This window comes from Stenella coeruleoalba (genome assembly GCF_951394435.1).
Source record: "Stenella coeruleoalba genome assembly, chromosome: 17".
Taxonomy (NCBI): domain Eukaryota; kingdom Metazoa; phylum Chordata; class Mammalia; order Artiodactyla; family Delphinidae; genus Stenella; species Stenella coeruleoalba.
In genome coordinates, this window is record NC_137163.1 from 17,791,325 (window position 1) to 17,807,722 (window position 16,398).

The 16,398-nt window shown below is 34.6% G+C and overlaps 1 protein-coding gene across 4 annotated transcripts in view; it reads left to right on the forward strand.

The window, feature by feature from the left end:
* MRPL13 (mitochondrial ribosomal protein L13) overlaps nt 1–16,398 on the forward strand; it is a gene marked incomplete at both ends in the record, with an annotated part of 35,452 nt that overhangs the window by 466 nt on the left and 18,588 nt on the right. For 2 of the 4 annotated variants that reach the window (XM_079901261.1, XM_079901262.1), the window contains 3 exons: nt 2,864–2,987; nt 8,153–8,246; nt 10,929–10,989. In XM_079901261.1, the coding sequence (XP_079757387.1) occupies nt 2,864–2,987; nt 8,153–8,246; nt 10,929–10,989 (279 nt within the window). Of the gene's footprint in view, nt 1–52; nt 753–2,863; nt 2,988–8,152; nt 8,247–10,928; nt 10,990–16,398 lie in introns of those variants that run through there. The other 2 variants (XM_079901264.1, XM_079901263.1) reach the window with 2 other exon arrangements.

Sequence of the window (16,398 nt, forward strand, 5' to 3'; positions counted from 1 at the left end):
AGTAGACTGTACAGAGATGGGGATTGGTGGAGAAGAGAACCAAAGAATCTGTTTGGAGGCTATTGAAATAATCCCGGCTAGACATGATGGTGGCACAAACCAGACTTAGTAACTGTGTAGTATTGAAAAGTGGTCACGTTCCGTTTTAAGGTGGAGCCAACAGGATTTCCTGCAGGACTGTATGTGCGCCGACAGCAAAAGAAAAAACAAGGATTATTCCAGGGTTTTTTGTTTCAACAACCGGAAGAACGTTCCATCAACTGAGATAGGCAAGGCTGAGATTGAAGCAGATTTCAGGAGGAAGAGCAGGAGTCGGCCTAAGCCGCCTCTTACTCTAGTCCTGCTCCAAGTGTGATTCCTTCCTTGGACTGTTTGTTACCTGTCCCTAATGAGGTAAATACAGGAAGTAAAATTAAACATTAAAAAACTGTAGCAGGGCTTCCCTGGTGGCGCAGTGGTTGAGAGTCCGCCTATCGATGCAGGGGACACGGGTTCGTGCCCCGGTCCGGGAAGATCCCACATGCCGCGGAGCGGCTGGGCCTGTGAGCCATGGCCGCTGAGCCTGCGCGTCTGGAGCCAGTGCTCCGCAACAAAACTGTAGCAATTTGACATTGTGGCAGTATTGTAATTGTTTTATCAAAAGTTTTGTTTTTTGTTTTGTTTTTTCTATCAGGTATTGGTCTGCAGTGGATTGGGGAAAAACTAGTCTTCTGCTGCATATGGTTTAAGAAGCACTGTAGTGTATATGCCAGGTGGGCAATTGAATGCAAGTGTAGAGTTCAGGAAAGAGGTCCAGGCTGGAGATGTAAATTAGGGAATCATAAACATACAAATGGCATTTAAAGTTATGGGTCTGGATGAAGCCTGTGTGGAAATGTGTAAAGAGAAGAGAGGAGGACCAAGAACAGTTCTGGAACATTTCAACATTTCAGAGGCAAGAGAAAGAGAGAACTAGCATGATAGGAAAACAAAACAAAACAAAGCAATAGAGGATGGTGTCCTGGAAATCAAGTGAAGAAAGAATACCCGGGAGAGGGGAATGATCAACTGTGTCAAAGACTTAGAATTGACCAGTGGATTTAGTAATGTGAAGGTCATGGTAAACTTGGCAGGCAGTAGTGTGCTGGTGATGGTGTGGGAAGATAAAAGGCAGGGTGGAGTAGGTTGAAGAGAGAATGAGGAGAGACAAATTAAAGTAAAGACAACTCTTTGCAAGAGTTTGCTACAAAGAAGAGGAAAGAAATGAGGCAGTCGCTGGTAGGGAAGGGAGGTCAGGCGTTTGTTTTTTTTATGGATAATTTTAATCATACATAAAAGTAGATATCACCCAATTTCAAAATCTCACAGCCAATATCATTTAATCTGTACCCCCATTCATTTATTTCTCTTACTTATGAATTTGAGGTAAATCTCAGACTCATATTATTTCATCAGTAAATATTTCAATATGTTCTTTACAAGATAAGGATTTTTTTTAAAAATCCCATTACCATTTATCAAAGCTAAATGGAAATTTAACAGCAATTCCTTAGTATCATCAAATATCCAGTATGTGTTCAAGTTTCCAATTTTCTCACACATATCATGTATATTATATAAATATGTAATATTTTTACGGTTTCTTCCTTTGGATTAGGATCCAAAGTAGCAATAAGTTGCTATTTTTTTTATGTCTCTCTTAATAATAGGTTCCTTTTCCTGTCTTTTTTTCTTACAGTTTATTGAAGAAACAAGATTGTCCTGTAGACAATTGAATTGAATTTTTTTTTTTTTTTAGTGCATAAGCTGAGAGAGGGAAAGTATATGGGCTAGAAGCTTATTTGCAAAGGACATGATCATCTATGTAAAAACTGGAATTTACAAAAAGTTACTAGAACTGATAAATGAGTTTAGCAAGGTTGCAGGATACAAGACCAAAATACAAAAATGTAGTGCATTTCTATGTACTAGCAACAATCAGAAATTTAAATTAAAAATACAATACCATTTACAATGGCATCAAAATATATGAAATAAACTTGACAAAAGATATAAAAGGGGAATGGGGTAGAGACTAGAAGAATGAGAACAGGAAAACAGCAGATTGGTAAGCAGTTTTATAAGCTGATTTGAAATTTGTGATAATTAAATTTAAGATAAAACCAGAGAGCCTAGTTGTACTTTTTCCAGCACTGTTTGGCTGCTTGTGTATATCCATGGAGAAAGCATCTGATCAAGATCTTTCTGGCCTGTGCTTTTCTTAGAGTTTGAAGGCAGTGATGGACACAAAGACAGCGGTTTAGTCCTGAGCCAGCCTAAGATGTCTATCTAAGGCAGTGTTTTAAAATTTAAGTTTATTCAACATCATCCATCTATGCTTTTCCAGCTACATTCTGCTATTTAACTCTCCCTTGGAATTAAACTCCTGAATAGTCTTCAGTTCATAATTGGCCACTCATCTTTCAATGTTAATGTACCTTCCAATCTCAAAATATTTTTGAAGACCTTCATAAACAACTTCTACTTTCATAAGAGCTTTTTGTGACCCCTCCAGATTCTATTCTATGCGGTACAAAAAATATAAGTCATAATGTAAAGGGAAATAATATCTTTGGAATGTTTTTAAAAAGAGCATAACCCATATTGCTAATAGAAAAGCAAGCAGGAAAGATCACTGTGTTAATCTTTGCAGAGTAATGAGAACAGATCCCCCTTTTCCAGAGATAGAAATGAGAACAAAACAAAAAAATTATTTAGTGATAGGATCTTTTTTCATAATAATTATTGATGTTAACTGTAGATTATGTGTGATGGTATATAATAGCAAACTCAGCTGTTTCCATTTAATTAGAATTTTCTTTGTTTCCTCTTCTGTCTTTTCAAGCAATGGGCCACTTTTGCTCGAGTTTGGTATCTCTTAGATGGGAAAATGCAGCCCCCTGGCAAACTTGCTGCCCTGGCATCAGTTAAACTTCAAGGATTGCATAAGCCTGTGTACCATCAACTGAGTGAGTATCATTTTAGACCTGTTGTTGGTAATCACAGTTTTCATGTCAGGATAGAATTTTGAAGATGTTTGACTGGGCTGTTTTTTTTATTTTTTTTTTATTTTTGGTTGTGTTGGGTCTTTGTTGCTGCGCGCAGGCTTTCTCTAGCTGTGGCGAATGGGGGCTACTCTTTCTTGCGGTGCGTGGGCTTCTCATTGCGGTGGCTTCTCTTGCTGCGGAGCACAGGCCCTAGGCACGTGGGCTTCAGTAGTTGTGGCATGTGGGCTCAGTAGTTGTGGCTCACGGGTTCTAGAGCACAGGCTCAATAGTTGTGGCGCACGGGCTTAGTTGCTCCACGGCATGTGGGATCTTCCGGGACCAGGGCTCGAACCTGTGTCCCGTGCATTGGCAGGCAGATTCTAAACCACTGCGCCACCAGGGAAGCCCTGGGCTGTTTTAAGGATCTCTTTTTTACTGAGGATCCCTTATTCCATTCTTGTTAAAAACCTGTTGGGGGCGGGACTTCCCTGTAAGATCCAAGTATCAGTTCTTACTCTTCATCTTGCCTCACCTGTCAACAGCATTTTTTGTAGTTGATCATAGTTTAAACTTTATTTTGAAACATGAAATATACAAAGATATATTTAGATAGATAGAGATGTATTCCTCTACCTATATATGAATATAGATAATATTTTAAAGAAAATTAATAATAATGGTGGTGAAATGAATACCCATACACTCAGCATTTGGGTTGTTTTCCTCTTTTTTGCCGTTACAAACAACATTGCTATCAGTATTCTTGGACCTTTTTCCCAGGGCACATGTGGAAGAGTTTCTCTGAGGTCTGTCTGTAGGACAGGAATTACTGGGTTGAAAATGGGAACCTAGTTAGTCTTTATATGCAGGTGTTTTCATTATTCCTCATCTCAGTAACATTGATGTTGTCGTTCTTTTTAGTTCTGACTACTCTAGTAAATGGGAGATGCTCTTTCTTTGTGGTTTAAATTTGCATTTTCCTGATTGCACATGGAGCTGAGAATCTTTTCATTTGTTTATTGGCCTTTTGTCATTTCCCATTTTGTAAAAGGTCTATGCGTTTCTTTTTCCCATTTTTCCACTGAGTTGTTTGTCCTTTACTTCTTTCTAACTTTTATTATAAAAATGTTCACATTTTCAGAAAAGTTCAAAGAGTAGTACAGTGAATTTCTCTATACCAGCCACCTAGATTACCCAATTATTAATATTTTATCATATTTTTTACTCAACGATTTGAAAATAAATTACAGATATCATTATACCTCCCCCTAAATATTTCAGCATATGTCGCCCAAGAACAAAGATATTCTCCTATGTAACCCAAACGCCATTATCACACCTAAATATTAACTTTTATAGCCCTTCCTGTATATATGGCCATCGTTTGTCATATTGTTTTTCTGGGAAATTGTATTCCAGTTTTCAAATAAACATGTTTACAGTGATTATGAACACATGAAACATACCCAGTATATGTTAGTAAAAACTTAAAACAACATATTTGTAAATTGAAAATTGCGTGCAGTTTGTTTTGATTTTAGTGACATCTTATGGACATGAAAAGTCCAAAGTTTTGCTGATAAAAAACAAATATTAAATATAGTGAAACAAAAATGCAATTCATTCTTTAAGAAGTAAATTTCTAATTTCATAGAAAAGCTATTCTCCATTACCAGGGAAGGATGGCCGACAGGCAGCCCCAAAAGCTCCTCTGGTGTTCTAGCAGCACGCTTATTCATCAGTACTTAAGGAATACTTTTGCAGTAATGACGTGCTTGTAAGGAAGCAGAACTTTAATTCAGTGGACAGATAAGTGCTACACTTTAAGAAGAATTAGGTGGCTACTACTGATTCCACCTGCTCCCAAATTCTGTGAAAGGAGGGCATTCTTAACTAACTCCTAACTCCAGATCATCTTGATCTTGACCCAGACCACAGTTTCCATAAAAAAATAACCTTATAAGTGGAACGTTGGTTTGCCACAGCATCTCACAAAGTCCATGGACCTGTATGTATGTTCAGATACATAATGTATACAATATTTGAACTATTTTATAGGCACTCCCTTCTCCTTCTGATTAGAGCTGCCCTCCTGAATGGGAGACTTGGGAGCTCTTTGAACATGTTTGCTTTTCACTGATACAGGAAAAGGAAGGCCACTTGGTGATTTTTGGATTGTGCCTTATTCTTCTTGAGGATTCCATTCTTTTCACTGCCTACAAATTAATCAGTTAAGGAGAACCATATGAGCATTTAAAAGAAGCAAAGGGAAACCTTTCTTAAGCATTATCTAAAGTTATTAGATCATCTTAAAATACTTCTGGTGCACATGGAATGAAATCAAACGAAAGTTTCACACAGTTCTTAAAGGTTAATGTTATGAATGTTAGCACACCAAACAATTCTAACGATTCACTAGTCTAGTATTCACTAGTATTCTGCCTTGCATTATTTATTTAAATCTTTTAAGGATTTGTTAGAAAAAAAAAGTTTAGAATGCTCTTCTTAAAGTTACACAGCTAATGTATGTTTCTCTCTTACTATTCAGTTGCGTCAGTCTATTTCAAATGTTAACTCTGCGTCGTTTAAATTTTACAGTCTTAATCGCACATTTATTCTTCATCTCACTCCTAGAATATCATTGTACAAAGCACTGAAGCTTTTGCGCCATGTTATATGTAGAATGCATGCCTCTTTTAAAAGGAATATTTACATATTATCATAAATTTGAACAACACACCTTGTTCCTCTCACAACTTCTTTACACTCAGTAGATTTTGTGGTAACTTACATGATCCTCTGTCACATTAGCCCTTCAGAATTTCAGGGATGCTAAAAAAACGTTGAAGTAGGCATTTGGACATTTGTCCTTCAAGGCTGGAAACAAACATAAAGGCCAAAGCCAACCTTTGTTGCTTACTAAATTGGAACAGCTATTTTTCAAACGTTTCTCAAACCGAATCTTGTAAGGAGACCCAATATGTAAAAGCAGTGTTGCACTGGATGAAGGAGACCTTAGATTCCCTGACATAAACCTTTGAGTTTTCCCTTTGATTGAATTAGTTTGAATTTTATTTGGCCATTTAATTTAGCACCTAATATTATAAAAAGAAATCAAATAGGGTCAGAAATCTAAGTTGATAAATTTTTGTAAATAAACTCAATTCCTTTTTCTAAAAATTGCTTATTACTAAACTTTAACTTTTAAAAAAAGTTTTTAAGTTTGAAAGATATTAATTAACGTCTACCATCTCTTGATCAGGCAGTAGAGTTCCAATTTATATGTATTTGGTGCATATTGTAAAATGTAAAATGTTTCAATTAAAATTTTAAAATGACATATATCTATTTATTTGGATTAACAGAAATTTAGATAGAAATGATTGCACTGTATCCAGGATTTTAGGCTTTAATCATAATATTGGCTTTTGTTTTAATACCTAGTGCAGTTAAAAAAGATTTAATTGCTGGTTGGTTTTAATTAGAGACAGTGGAGAAGTGCTTCTAAGAATTATTAAATACAGTAGAGATTTGGCATAAGTTATTAAGGGAGAATAATTTTTCCCAGATTAGATGTTCATACCTTAGAGCTGAAAGAACACGATTGTCAACTGATTTGTGGTATTCTTTCTAATGTCCCTTGAGATCCTTTTTGAAGTAAAAATGTGTTTTGAATGGCGCAAAATGCTTTTTGCATATTTAAAGCTTAAACAACATTTAAAAAATAAATTCAGGTTTATTAGAAAGTTAAAGATTCCATTTTTCCTCCAAATAGGTGTCACAGAAAGAGCCTGAACAGGGAGTTAAATACCTTGTTGTGAGCTTTGACAAATCACTTAATCTTAACAAGCCTTAGCTTCTTCAACTCTAAGTGTCTGGTTGAAAGCTAGTGTAATTTCGGCATTATTTGGGACTGTGTAGGCATCTTCTCACCCTCTTAATTTGTTCTTCAGGTTCATTTGCCCAACTGCCTTAGTAGTCCACCATGGGTCACTTTTGGGAACTTTAGTCACTTAATTTGCCAAATAGTCAAACTTTCCTTTTCAACCAGCTAACAGCAAGCTTCCCATTCCCAGATCTTTCCTTCCCACCCCTGGATTCCCTTACACGCTAATGAAGAAAACTCACCTGCTTTATCCTCTTTCCTTTACCCTTGCCTTATATAAACTATGAACTTCTCACTGAAAATTCTGTCACTCACATTCAAGCTCTGCGTAGACTCTTATAATGTAATCTTCAGTTTTGAGATACTGTACTTATTTATACTTATTTTTTCAGTGGTGATTTTTTTCAAATAGATAACCTTCAAGAATCTTTTGAAGTTTGTTTTTCTATTACTAGAATAGGCACTTAATAAATGTTTCTGACTACTTGATTTTGTCATGTACAGTGACTTGTGAAAACTTACACGTTGACTTCTCAGGTTTTTTTTTTTTAGATGAACAGCCAGGCCTAGGGGTACTTTTCACTGGAAAATTAATCCAAAACATATATTTTGATTTTCAGATCATCTGTTGCATCAAGTATATGTGTACTCATAGTTTCTAGTCGCGGTTTAAATTTAACTAGTTAAATGTGTTTGGAAAAAAACCTTGGGTTAGTAGTTAAGCATAAGACCCTAGTATTCTTTTCTCTGAATTTGAAAAGAATAATCAATTATGATGTTTTACATTTGTTTCCAATTTACCTGTTGGTAAAACAAACCATTTTTCATCTATATGCATATGGTTTTCATTTTCTTTTATTTTTAAGGGAAAATTTGTATGAGATATTTAAAAGTGGTGAAGTGTAATTAATAGTACATTTTAATGAAGTGTAATTATTGATCGGCAGAGAAAATAGGAGTAACAGTAGTTTGCCTTTAAAAGATGTGTCATTGTTACTGGCATCTTTATTGAATTCTCTTTTACCTTCCAGTGTTGAGATTTTCCAACTGTCCAGCCAACTCTTTCGATGCTTAGATGTTATGTGAAAGAGAAACATAAATCTATTCAATGATTTTGATGTTGCACTGTGACTTGCTTTATATTTTTTGATGTGTTTTTTGGACTTTGATAAGCTTTATAAAAAACCAAGCTCACTTTTTCTTAAAGTCAAGAATTTTCATATAAAATCTTTTTTTTTTTCTTTGTTCTTTTTAAATCTAGGTGACTGTGGAGATCATGTTGTCATAATGAACACAAGGCACATTGCATTTTCTGGAAACAAATGGGAACAAAAAGTATACTCCTCACATACTGGGTAAGATAATGCTTTTGTCAGGGAAGATAGGCAGTTGAATATATTACTTTAAGAATATTATTGGTCTTATTTAAAAGAAAAAAGGTTTTTTCGAAATTTAAGAAAATACCAATTTTGTTCATGCCACATGTATGATTTACTCAATCAAAAAAACTGCAATACTGTACCAAATACTCATGATTACCTGAGAATATTCGTTTTTCCTGGAAGCTTTTCATATAACCTCTCTGATCTAGATTCTTCCCATTTTTTAGTCAGTCTTCTCACTTCTTTCTTTCTGTTTCCTATAATTCATCTTACTGCTGTTTCCAGAACCATCTTGAACTTCTAAAAGCACATGAGATATTGAAAGAATGGTGAGTGAAATCCCAAGTTTGGAAGATACCTAAAATCTCCACAACATGCCTTTCAAGTTATAGGTCTGCCTATCTGAATAGTAGCTATCTCCTAGCTCATGAGGCAGCCCATTCATTCTGCCTTTGATGTGGTCTAAATTTTAGAAAGATCTCAATGCTCTTGAGTCATCATCTGTTTTCCTCTAGCTTTCAGAATGGTCTTAGTCCTTTTTTGGACAGTGTAAAATTATATCTTCCACATGACATCCTTCAGATAGTTTTGAGACAATGATCAGCAAGTACCCACTGATCTGTCTTTTCTCTAGACTAAACACCTGTAGTTCCTTCAAAGTTCTTTTTATGGCTTCCATTCAGATGTCTTATCTCCATTATACCTTGGTCACTGTTCTCTGGGTGCAATCACTGCTTATCAGTATCTTTCTTAACTAAATACACTCACCTGGCTGTGTTTTAGTGGTTTTCTGGTATAATGTGACTCCACCATCTTTCAGTTATGCAATCTTCTATTGTAGTAGAACTTTTCTTCAAGGCCATATCACTATGTGCTACATTGAGTTCACCATCAGTTAAAACTTATAGGTCTTTTTCAAACATGCTGCTGTTCAACCATGTATCCTCCTTCCTGTGTATTTTAGTTGCATTCTAATCAACTGTAGTACCTTAAGTTTACTCCATGTAAATTGTATCTCTGGCCTTCTAGGATCTTTTGAGATGTTGATTATGTCATGTAATGTGTCAGTTAACCCCTCAGTTTCAGGTCATGTACAAATTTAGTTAAGCATACCTTCTTCAGTATCATGCAAGATATGATTAAAAATGTTGGCTTTTCATTCTTGATCAAAATTATTATTTTTTATTTCCAAGTGCACCTTCATCTTAGACAGGCAGACTTTGATATTCCCATCTGTTTCTTTTCCTCTCTTGCACAAGTAGGTCTTAAATGCTTGGGATAACTTTTTTGCTTCCATTAGCCAGCCTTTGCCCATTCCTACACTTAAACACTTTCATGAACTCTTTATTTAATGTAACAAAAATGAATTCACATCCATCTTTAGTAATTTTTACTGTTGGTAAATCTCTATATACAAACCAAGTTTTATAAAATTTCCAGGTAATTGGGAAAGAAATATGAAAATACAAGATAACAATGTGATAAAACATAAAGTATTTTTTTCCTGGAGAGAAAGAATACAGGAATAGAAGTCTAGACAGGTATTTCTTTTTTTGAGGCTGAAATTCCATGAAGCAAATGAAAGAGCATGAGTTTGAAAATTATCCATCTTTCTCAGCAAATTTCTAAATTTGCTTTCTTAAGTTTTATTCCTAAAACGTGTTTCTCTAAATCATCTTTAAAAAGTTTTCAAGTCTTGTTGAAAGAAACTTATAAAAGGAATCATATTTAGGTAACCTTACATTTTTCTTGCAGTCTATTGCCTTTACATTTTATTTTTCCCTTCCTCAAAAATCATTACCATTCAGTGTAATAAAACCTTGCATCTGTATGTTGTTTTTGTTTTAAATTTCTTAAGCACTGTCACTTGACTCTGATAAAAATCTTGAAAGGTAGATGGGGCAGATATTATCATTTTCCTTATATGAGCAAACTCATACATAAAGAGATGAAATGAGTTGCCTAATATTATACTGGTAGCCACTGGCAAAACCTAGATTCCAGACCTGGATCTGGGGTATTCAAGTTACCAAGATGCCCTCAGTACTATCCCAAATATTTTTTTTAATCTACATTTTATATATAATTTTGATCTGAACACAATGAAATATTTTATTACTTAGAACCAACACATGACTTCCTGTTAATAGGAAACAGGAGCACGACTTGTTTAGAGTATTAACTTGCCTTCAGAACCAAGTAGTCTACCACTGTTTTCTCCAAACCTGACCCCTAGCTTATTCACTTTGTCTGATTTGTCAGGGAATGTGAAACATTCTGGCACTTTGCTTTTTTTTTTTTAATTCAAATAGTGATAAACTAAGCAGTGATAAAAATGTTTGACTGAATGAGTGAATGAATGAATGATGAATAACTTTTAACTTCCAGTAGAAATATAAATAGTTAGCCAAGAGATTTTCTAAGATGTGGAACTTTTTATGAAATAATGATTGCTAATTTGACCACTTAAGAGAATAGCATTTCAAATAGCATAGGTTACTGCTTAATTTTTAAGACATTGATGAACAGCATAGTTTCGAGAAACAAGTATAATTTCATAATAAAAATAGTTTTCATATTATAAAAGAATGTTCATTTCAAGAATACTGTACCATAGCCTACTCCCAATTTTAATGTCTTTGTTTCTTTTAATAGCTACCCAGGTGGATTTAGACAAGTAACAGCTGCTCAGCTTCACCAGAAGGATCCAGTGGCAGTAAGTTTATAGTATTTTTTATTATATCACACAAGTTTTGATAGGTATTATTTCGTTATCATTCAATTCTATATGTTTTTAATTAGTATGTTTTGCATTTAATCAAAGAATTTTGATGCTTTTCTTTTTAATTTCTTAACATCTGCATGATCACCTAGAATATGATATGATTGCTGAAAATGTTTGGGGGAGACAGATGTATGTTTGTATGTGTGTATATATGTTTATTTTCCATTATATCAAATATGCTAGGTATGTTGTTCCAATCTTAAATTCTCACTGACTTTTTCGTTGTTGTTGTTCACTTGATTTACTGATTACCTGAGTTATGTTAAAATCTCAGTTGTGGATTTATTAATTTTTCTTTGTAGTTCTGTCAGTTTTTTGTTTTTTTGTTCTGTATGTTTTGAAGATTTAGTGTGAGATGAATTAACTTAAGTTTGGGATTATAATCTTCTTAAGGAATTGATCAAGGTATATACTGACTCTCTTTATCTCCAATAATGCTTTTCAACTTAAGGTCTGTTCTTTTTATATATTAATATAGCTATATCAGCCAATTTTTTAATTTTGTTTGCCTCATATTTCATTTTACAGTTTAATTTACTGAGCTAGATTTTATTTTCTTTTTTATCCCCTTCTTTCTTGCCTTCTTTTGGATTGACTGAGTTTGCTTATTAGAAGTCTAGGATTAATCAATATCTTTACTTTCCTCAAAATCAAATCAAGGCCCCTAGAAGATTATTAATACCTATTCTCCCTTTCAACCTGTATGTTTTCTCTGTTCAAGATTTTTAAAAACTCTTAAAATTCAGCATTCTTGTTATTGTCTTATACTGTTACTGATTCTTTATGGTCTTCTTTGCTTACGATCGCTTCTTGTAACTGGGATCAATGTCCTTCTCCTCGAAGAACTTCTTGTTGACATTCCTATCATAACATTCTGAATAGTGAACTCTCCTTTTCTGTCTGAAGCTATATTTTTGCCTTCATTCTTGAAAGATAGTTTTGCTTTTATATGCAATTCTAGGATTACCGATTTTTTTCTCTCAGCTTTTTGAAACTATGATTCACATAGATTTTAGTGTCCGTTATTACTGTTGATATCAGATGTCACTTTAATTGTTTCTTTATGTGTATTCTGTCTTTTCTTTCTGAATACTTTTAAGATCTTTTCGTCGACTTTGGTTTTTATATGTTTCTTTTTGGGCTTTGTCATTGTTTTGCTTGCGGATTGGTGTCTTCCGAAAATTCGTCAGCTCTTCTATGTATCTTCTAATATCGGCTCCCTTTATTCTCTGTCCTTTCCCTTTGGAAATCAGATTATACATACATATACAAATTACTTCAATTATTGTATTTTTTTCCTTTTCTTGAAGCTTTTACTGTTTGTTTCTTTTTCAAATTTGCTGGTCGGTTTTGACAGTCTTCTGTTCCCTTTGTCATACTTTGGTTCCCTCTTATATTTCTTTAAAGATATTAAACGTAATTCTTAGCATTTATGTCTGATTCTGATATTTGTGGTCTTTGTGGGTTTGCAATTTATTGTTTCTGTTCAGGATACTTGGAAAGTATATGTACCTTGGAACTTCATCTCTGGGAATTTTTGAGACCTACGTTAAAAATGAATTTCTTCAAAAAAGATTTACTTAGCTTCTGGCAGGTACATGGGGCCATATATACGTATATACCTATATATATATGTATATATATGGCATCCTAAGACCTCTTTAAGCTATACTTTCGACCCCTGGATTTTGGTCCCCATAAAAAGGGTGAATTTGGGGCCTTGTAAGGTCAGGTTCATAGTTTAGCAGTTATCTGTCAGGAAAGACTTTTGTTTTTTCATTTCCTCACTCAGCACCCTGAGTATTGCCTTTCTGTTGAGAAGCTGGGTTTATGAGGTCATCTTGATCCTACCTCCTAACCCCAAAGTCATAGTCCTGTAAAACCCAAGCCCTGCACTAAACTGATGCCCTCAAGGCCAATGCCAGCCCTAGGACTCTTTTGTCCTTTCTTTTACTTTTGGCCTCTAGTCAGTCCCATGCTTTTAAAAAGATTTAAAAAGCAATACTGTTAACTTCACTAATGTTTATTATGTTATCATTAGAGTTATATACTGGGAGAAATTTCTAATCCAAATGCTTGTCCTCAGTATTGCTAAAAGCAGATCCTCCTTTTGCCATTTCACAGTTTTATTTTTTCTTCCTTAACTCTTGATAACCTAGTCTTTAAACTGTACTCCTAGATTTGGTAGCATTTTCCCCATTGGGACCTGTTTTAGCTTTTTACTTAAATGAGCAAAGTGTTAGACTGTGAAGACACTCCTTTTTACTTCCCTAAAATGGTGAATAAAAATAAATGTCTATTGTCAGGATGCAACCATTTGTTTGGTGTTGTACTGCCTATAATTTTCTTGGCTAAGGTGGTGGTGGGGAAGGGCATGTTTATTATTATAAGGTCTGACATGGCATTTAGACGTTACATGCTTTACTGTTTATTTTTACTTTTCATAATTATAAAAACATGCTCAGAAATTGCTTCTTAAGAAATATTTAATGTTCTGCTTTATAATTCATGTGTCTTTAGATTGTCACGGGTCAAAATAAAATATCCTATTTTGACTATTAATATGGATTGCATATAATAGTAAAAAGTTGTTAGGGCTACTGGTAATATATACTACAACTTTTACAACAAATTATAGTTTTAATACTTATAAATATGTTTCAATGTTTTTAAAATTAGTTTCTAGTTTATTCAGGTATGCCAACTATACACTAGGAGGCAGTATAGTCCAACTTTTGATGTTAAGAATTTGGCTTTGGATAACATTTGTAGAAATTGTTTCAAATTATTTTTTATGAACAAAGATTGAAATGCATTGCAAAATGTTTGGTGACGGCTTGGAAAATATTTAGAGTTAAATCCATTTGAATTTTTACCTCATTAAAAGATCTTAATTTTTTTTTTAAGTCTTAATTTTGATTGTGTTTCTAAAAAGACTGACATGTTAACGAAGAGGTAAGTTATTTTACTTCCAATTGAAACACTCAGTGTTTTTCTGGAACAGTAGGTCTTCTTCCAGCAGACATAATTTGCTTATCAGTACTTGGTATATGTGGCTTTTAGGAGAATTTGTTTCATGAAGCATCTTTCTGATTATTAGTACGATCTTGGAATATTACTTGTAAAGTACATTGATTAACATATTTAAATAGTAGGCTTTTAAATATTTCAATATATTTTTATAATTACATAGAAGATCACTAATTCTAAACTCAAATAAATATATTGATTCAGCCCTTTCCTTATATCCTTTCTCCCTCTGTCATACATTTTAGTTTCCTTAGGAGTCTCTGTGTTCTTGTATTTTTCTTCTAATATGGTTCCTTTCTTATGTTTATTCCCTCTCCTATAGTTTATAAAGATACTTTATGTGAAACAAATGTCACATGCCTGGGTTACACATTAGATGAGGAAAGTATTTAATACTTATTAACCTTACCTTGTTCTATCTTTCTCACTTTCTGAATTCCTTAGAGTTTATGCTTAAGTCTATACAGCTAGAATTACTTCATTGCATATGCAAGTTGTGTCACATTTATTTTTTGGGGTATGTATATTTGTATGTCTGTCATCCCCTTTTTCGCTCACCTGGCAGCTTGTAACCCTTTCATACTTTCCAGCTTTCTCTAATTTGAGTGTTATGTTTGCATTTTTTAATAGGGCATATTTTAAAAATACCAACTTGTTAATTCAAGTAAATACAACTAAATGTTTTTAAGAACATGAAAACCAAATACCAAGTAACCCTGCTAATGCAACAAAATTGCTGTTAGGATGATATAATGACAGAAGATACAATGACTTGCTTATCCAGACAAGATGCTGAGTAGTCTTAACATTGTCACTTTCTACTAAAGACTTTTAAAACATTAAAAATTTTAAAGACTAATATCAGTGCTGCCCAAGAGAAATTTCTGCTATGATGGAAATGTTCTTTGTCTGACCACTTGAAATGTGGCTTATGTGATTCAGGAACTGAATTTCTAATTGCTTTTAATTTTAACAATGTAAGTCTGTATTTAAATAGTCTCCAGAACATAAAGTCTCAACAGCACTAACACAGAAAATAGATGGAAAATATATATGGGATGCCATTAGCTTTAGTACATAGTGAGGTAGTCTGATGTGATGAGAAAATAAAAAGATCAGGAAATCCTCTTATAGTGCAATCCTATTCCAATGTGTATTGTTTTAATGGGTTTAGTTTCATACATGCCAAATGATATCCTTGAAATATGAGTACAGATGGAAAAAATCAGTTTGACTCTCCAAATGTCTCTTAGTTTTATGAAGCTTTTGCAGTATATTTGTATACACTGTATACCAGGAGGCCCCCAGGAAATTATGGAGCACAAGGTGACACTGCGTGCCTTTCTCTTGACAAAACATACATAAAATCACATTCAGGCCAACAGTGAGGATAACCTTAACAAGGGGAAAAGTAAATCATGAAAAGGTTAGTTTGCCGTCTTGGGAGTGGGTATGACAGGGAGAAGGGACTTTGTCTTCTTGAAAAGTTACAGAGAGAAACACATTATAGGTGTGTTTGCAAGTCCTGTATGTCTGTTCTGGGAGTAAACCTACCTGGATTGAATCCAGCACCACCACTTAATAGATACATGAAATTACGGGGTGCGGTTCTGTAACCTCACTAAATTTGTTTCCTCATCTGTGAAGTTGGCCTTAGTATCGTAAACAAGATAACGAATGTAGTGCAGTGACCGCTGTACACACAGTAAGTTTTCAGTGAATGCTAGCCATTACCATTGTTACAGATTGGTGACTTACAGAGTCAGTCGCGTGACTGTATGGTCAGGCACAGTTTATGAATTGGAAACCTCCTGATCTCCCACCTGGAGGAAACGAGATTAAGCCTCCCTAGGATCTGCTCTAATCTGTATGTAATAGGTTATTATTTTTTTAATAAATTTTTTAAATTATTTATTTTTGCTGCCTTGGGCCTTCGTTGCGGTGCGCGGACTGCTCACTGCGGTGGCTTCTCTTGTTGCGGAGCACGGGCTCTAGGCACGCAGGCTTCAGTAGTTGCAGCACGTGGGCTTCAATAGTTGTGGCTCGCAGGTTCTAGAGAGCAGGCTCGGTAGTTGTGGCACACGGGCTTAGTTGCTCCACAACATGTGGGACCTTCCTGGGCCACGGATGGAACCCGTGTCCCCTGCACTGGCAGGCGGATTCGTAACCACTGTGCCACCAGGGAAGCCCTGTAATAGATTATTTGAGCCACAGTTTCTTGTATAAGCTTAAAGAATTTTTTCTTATTCTATCTAAAATTGACACACAAACAAGTTATCTGTTATCTCTTCCTTTTGTCCCTTTTCTAAA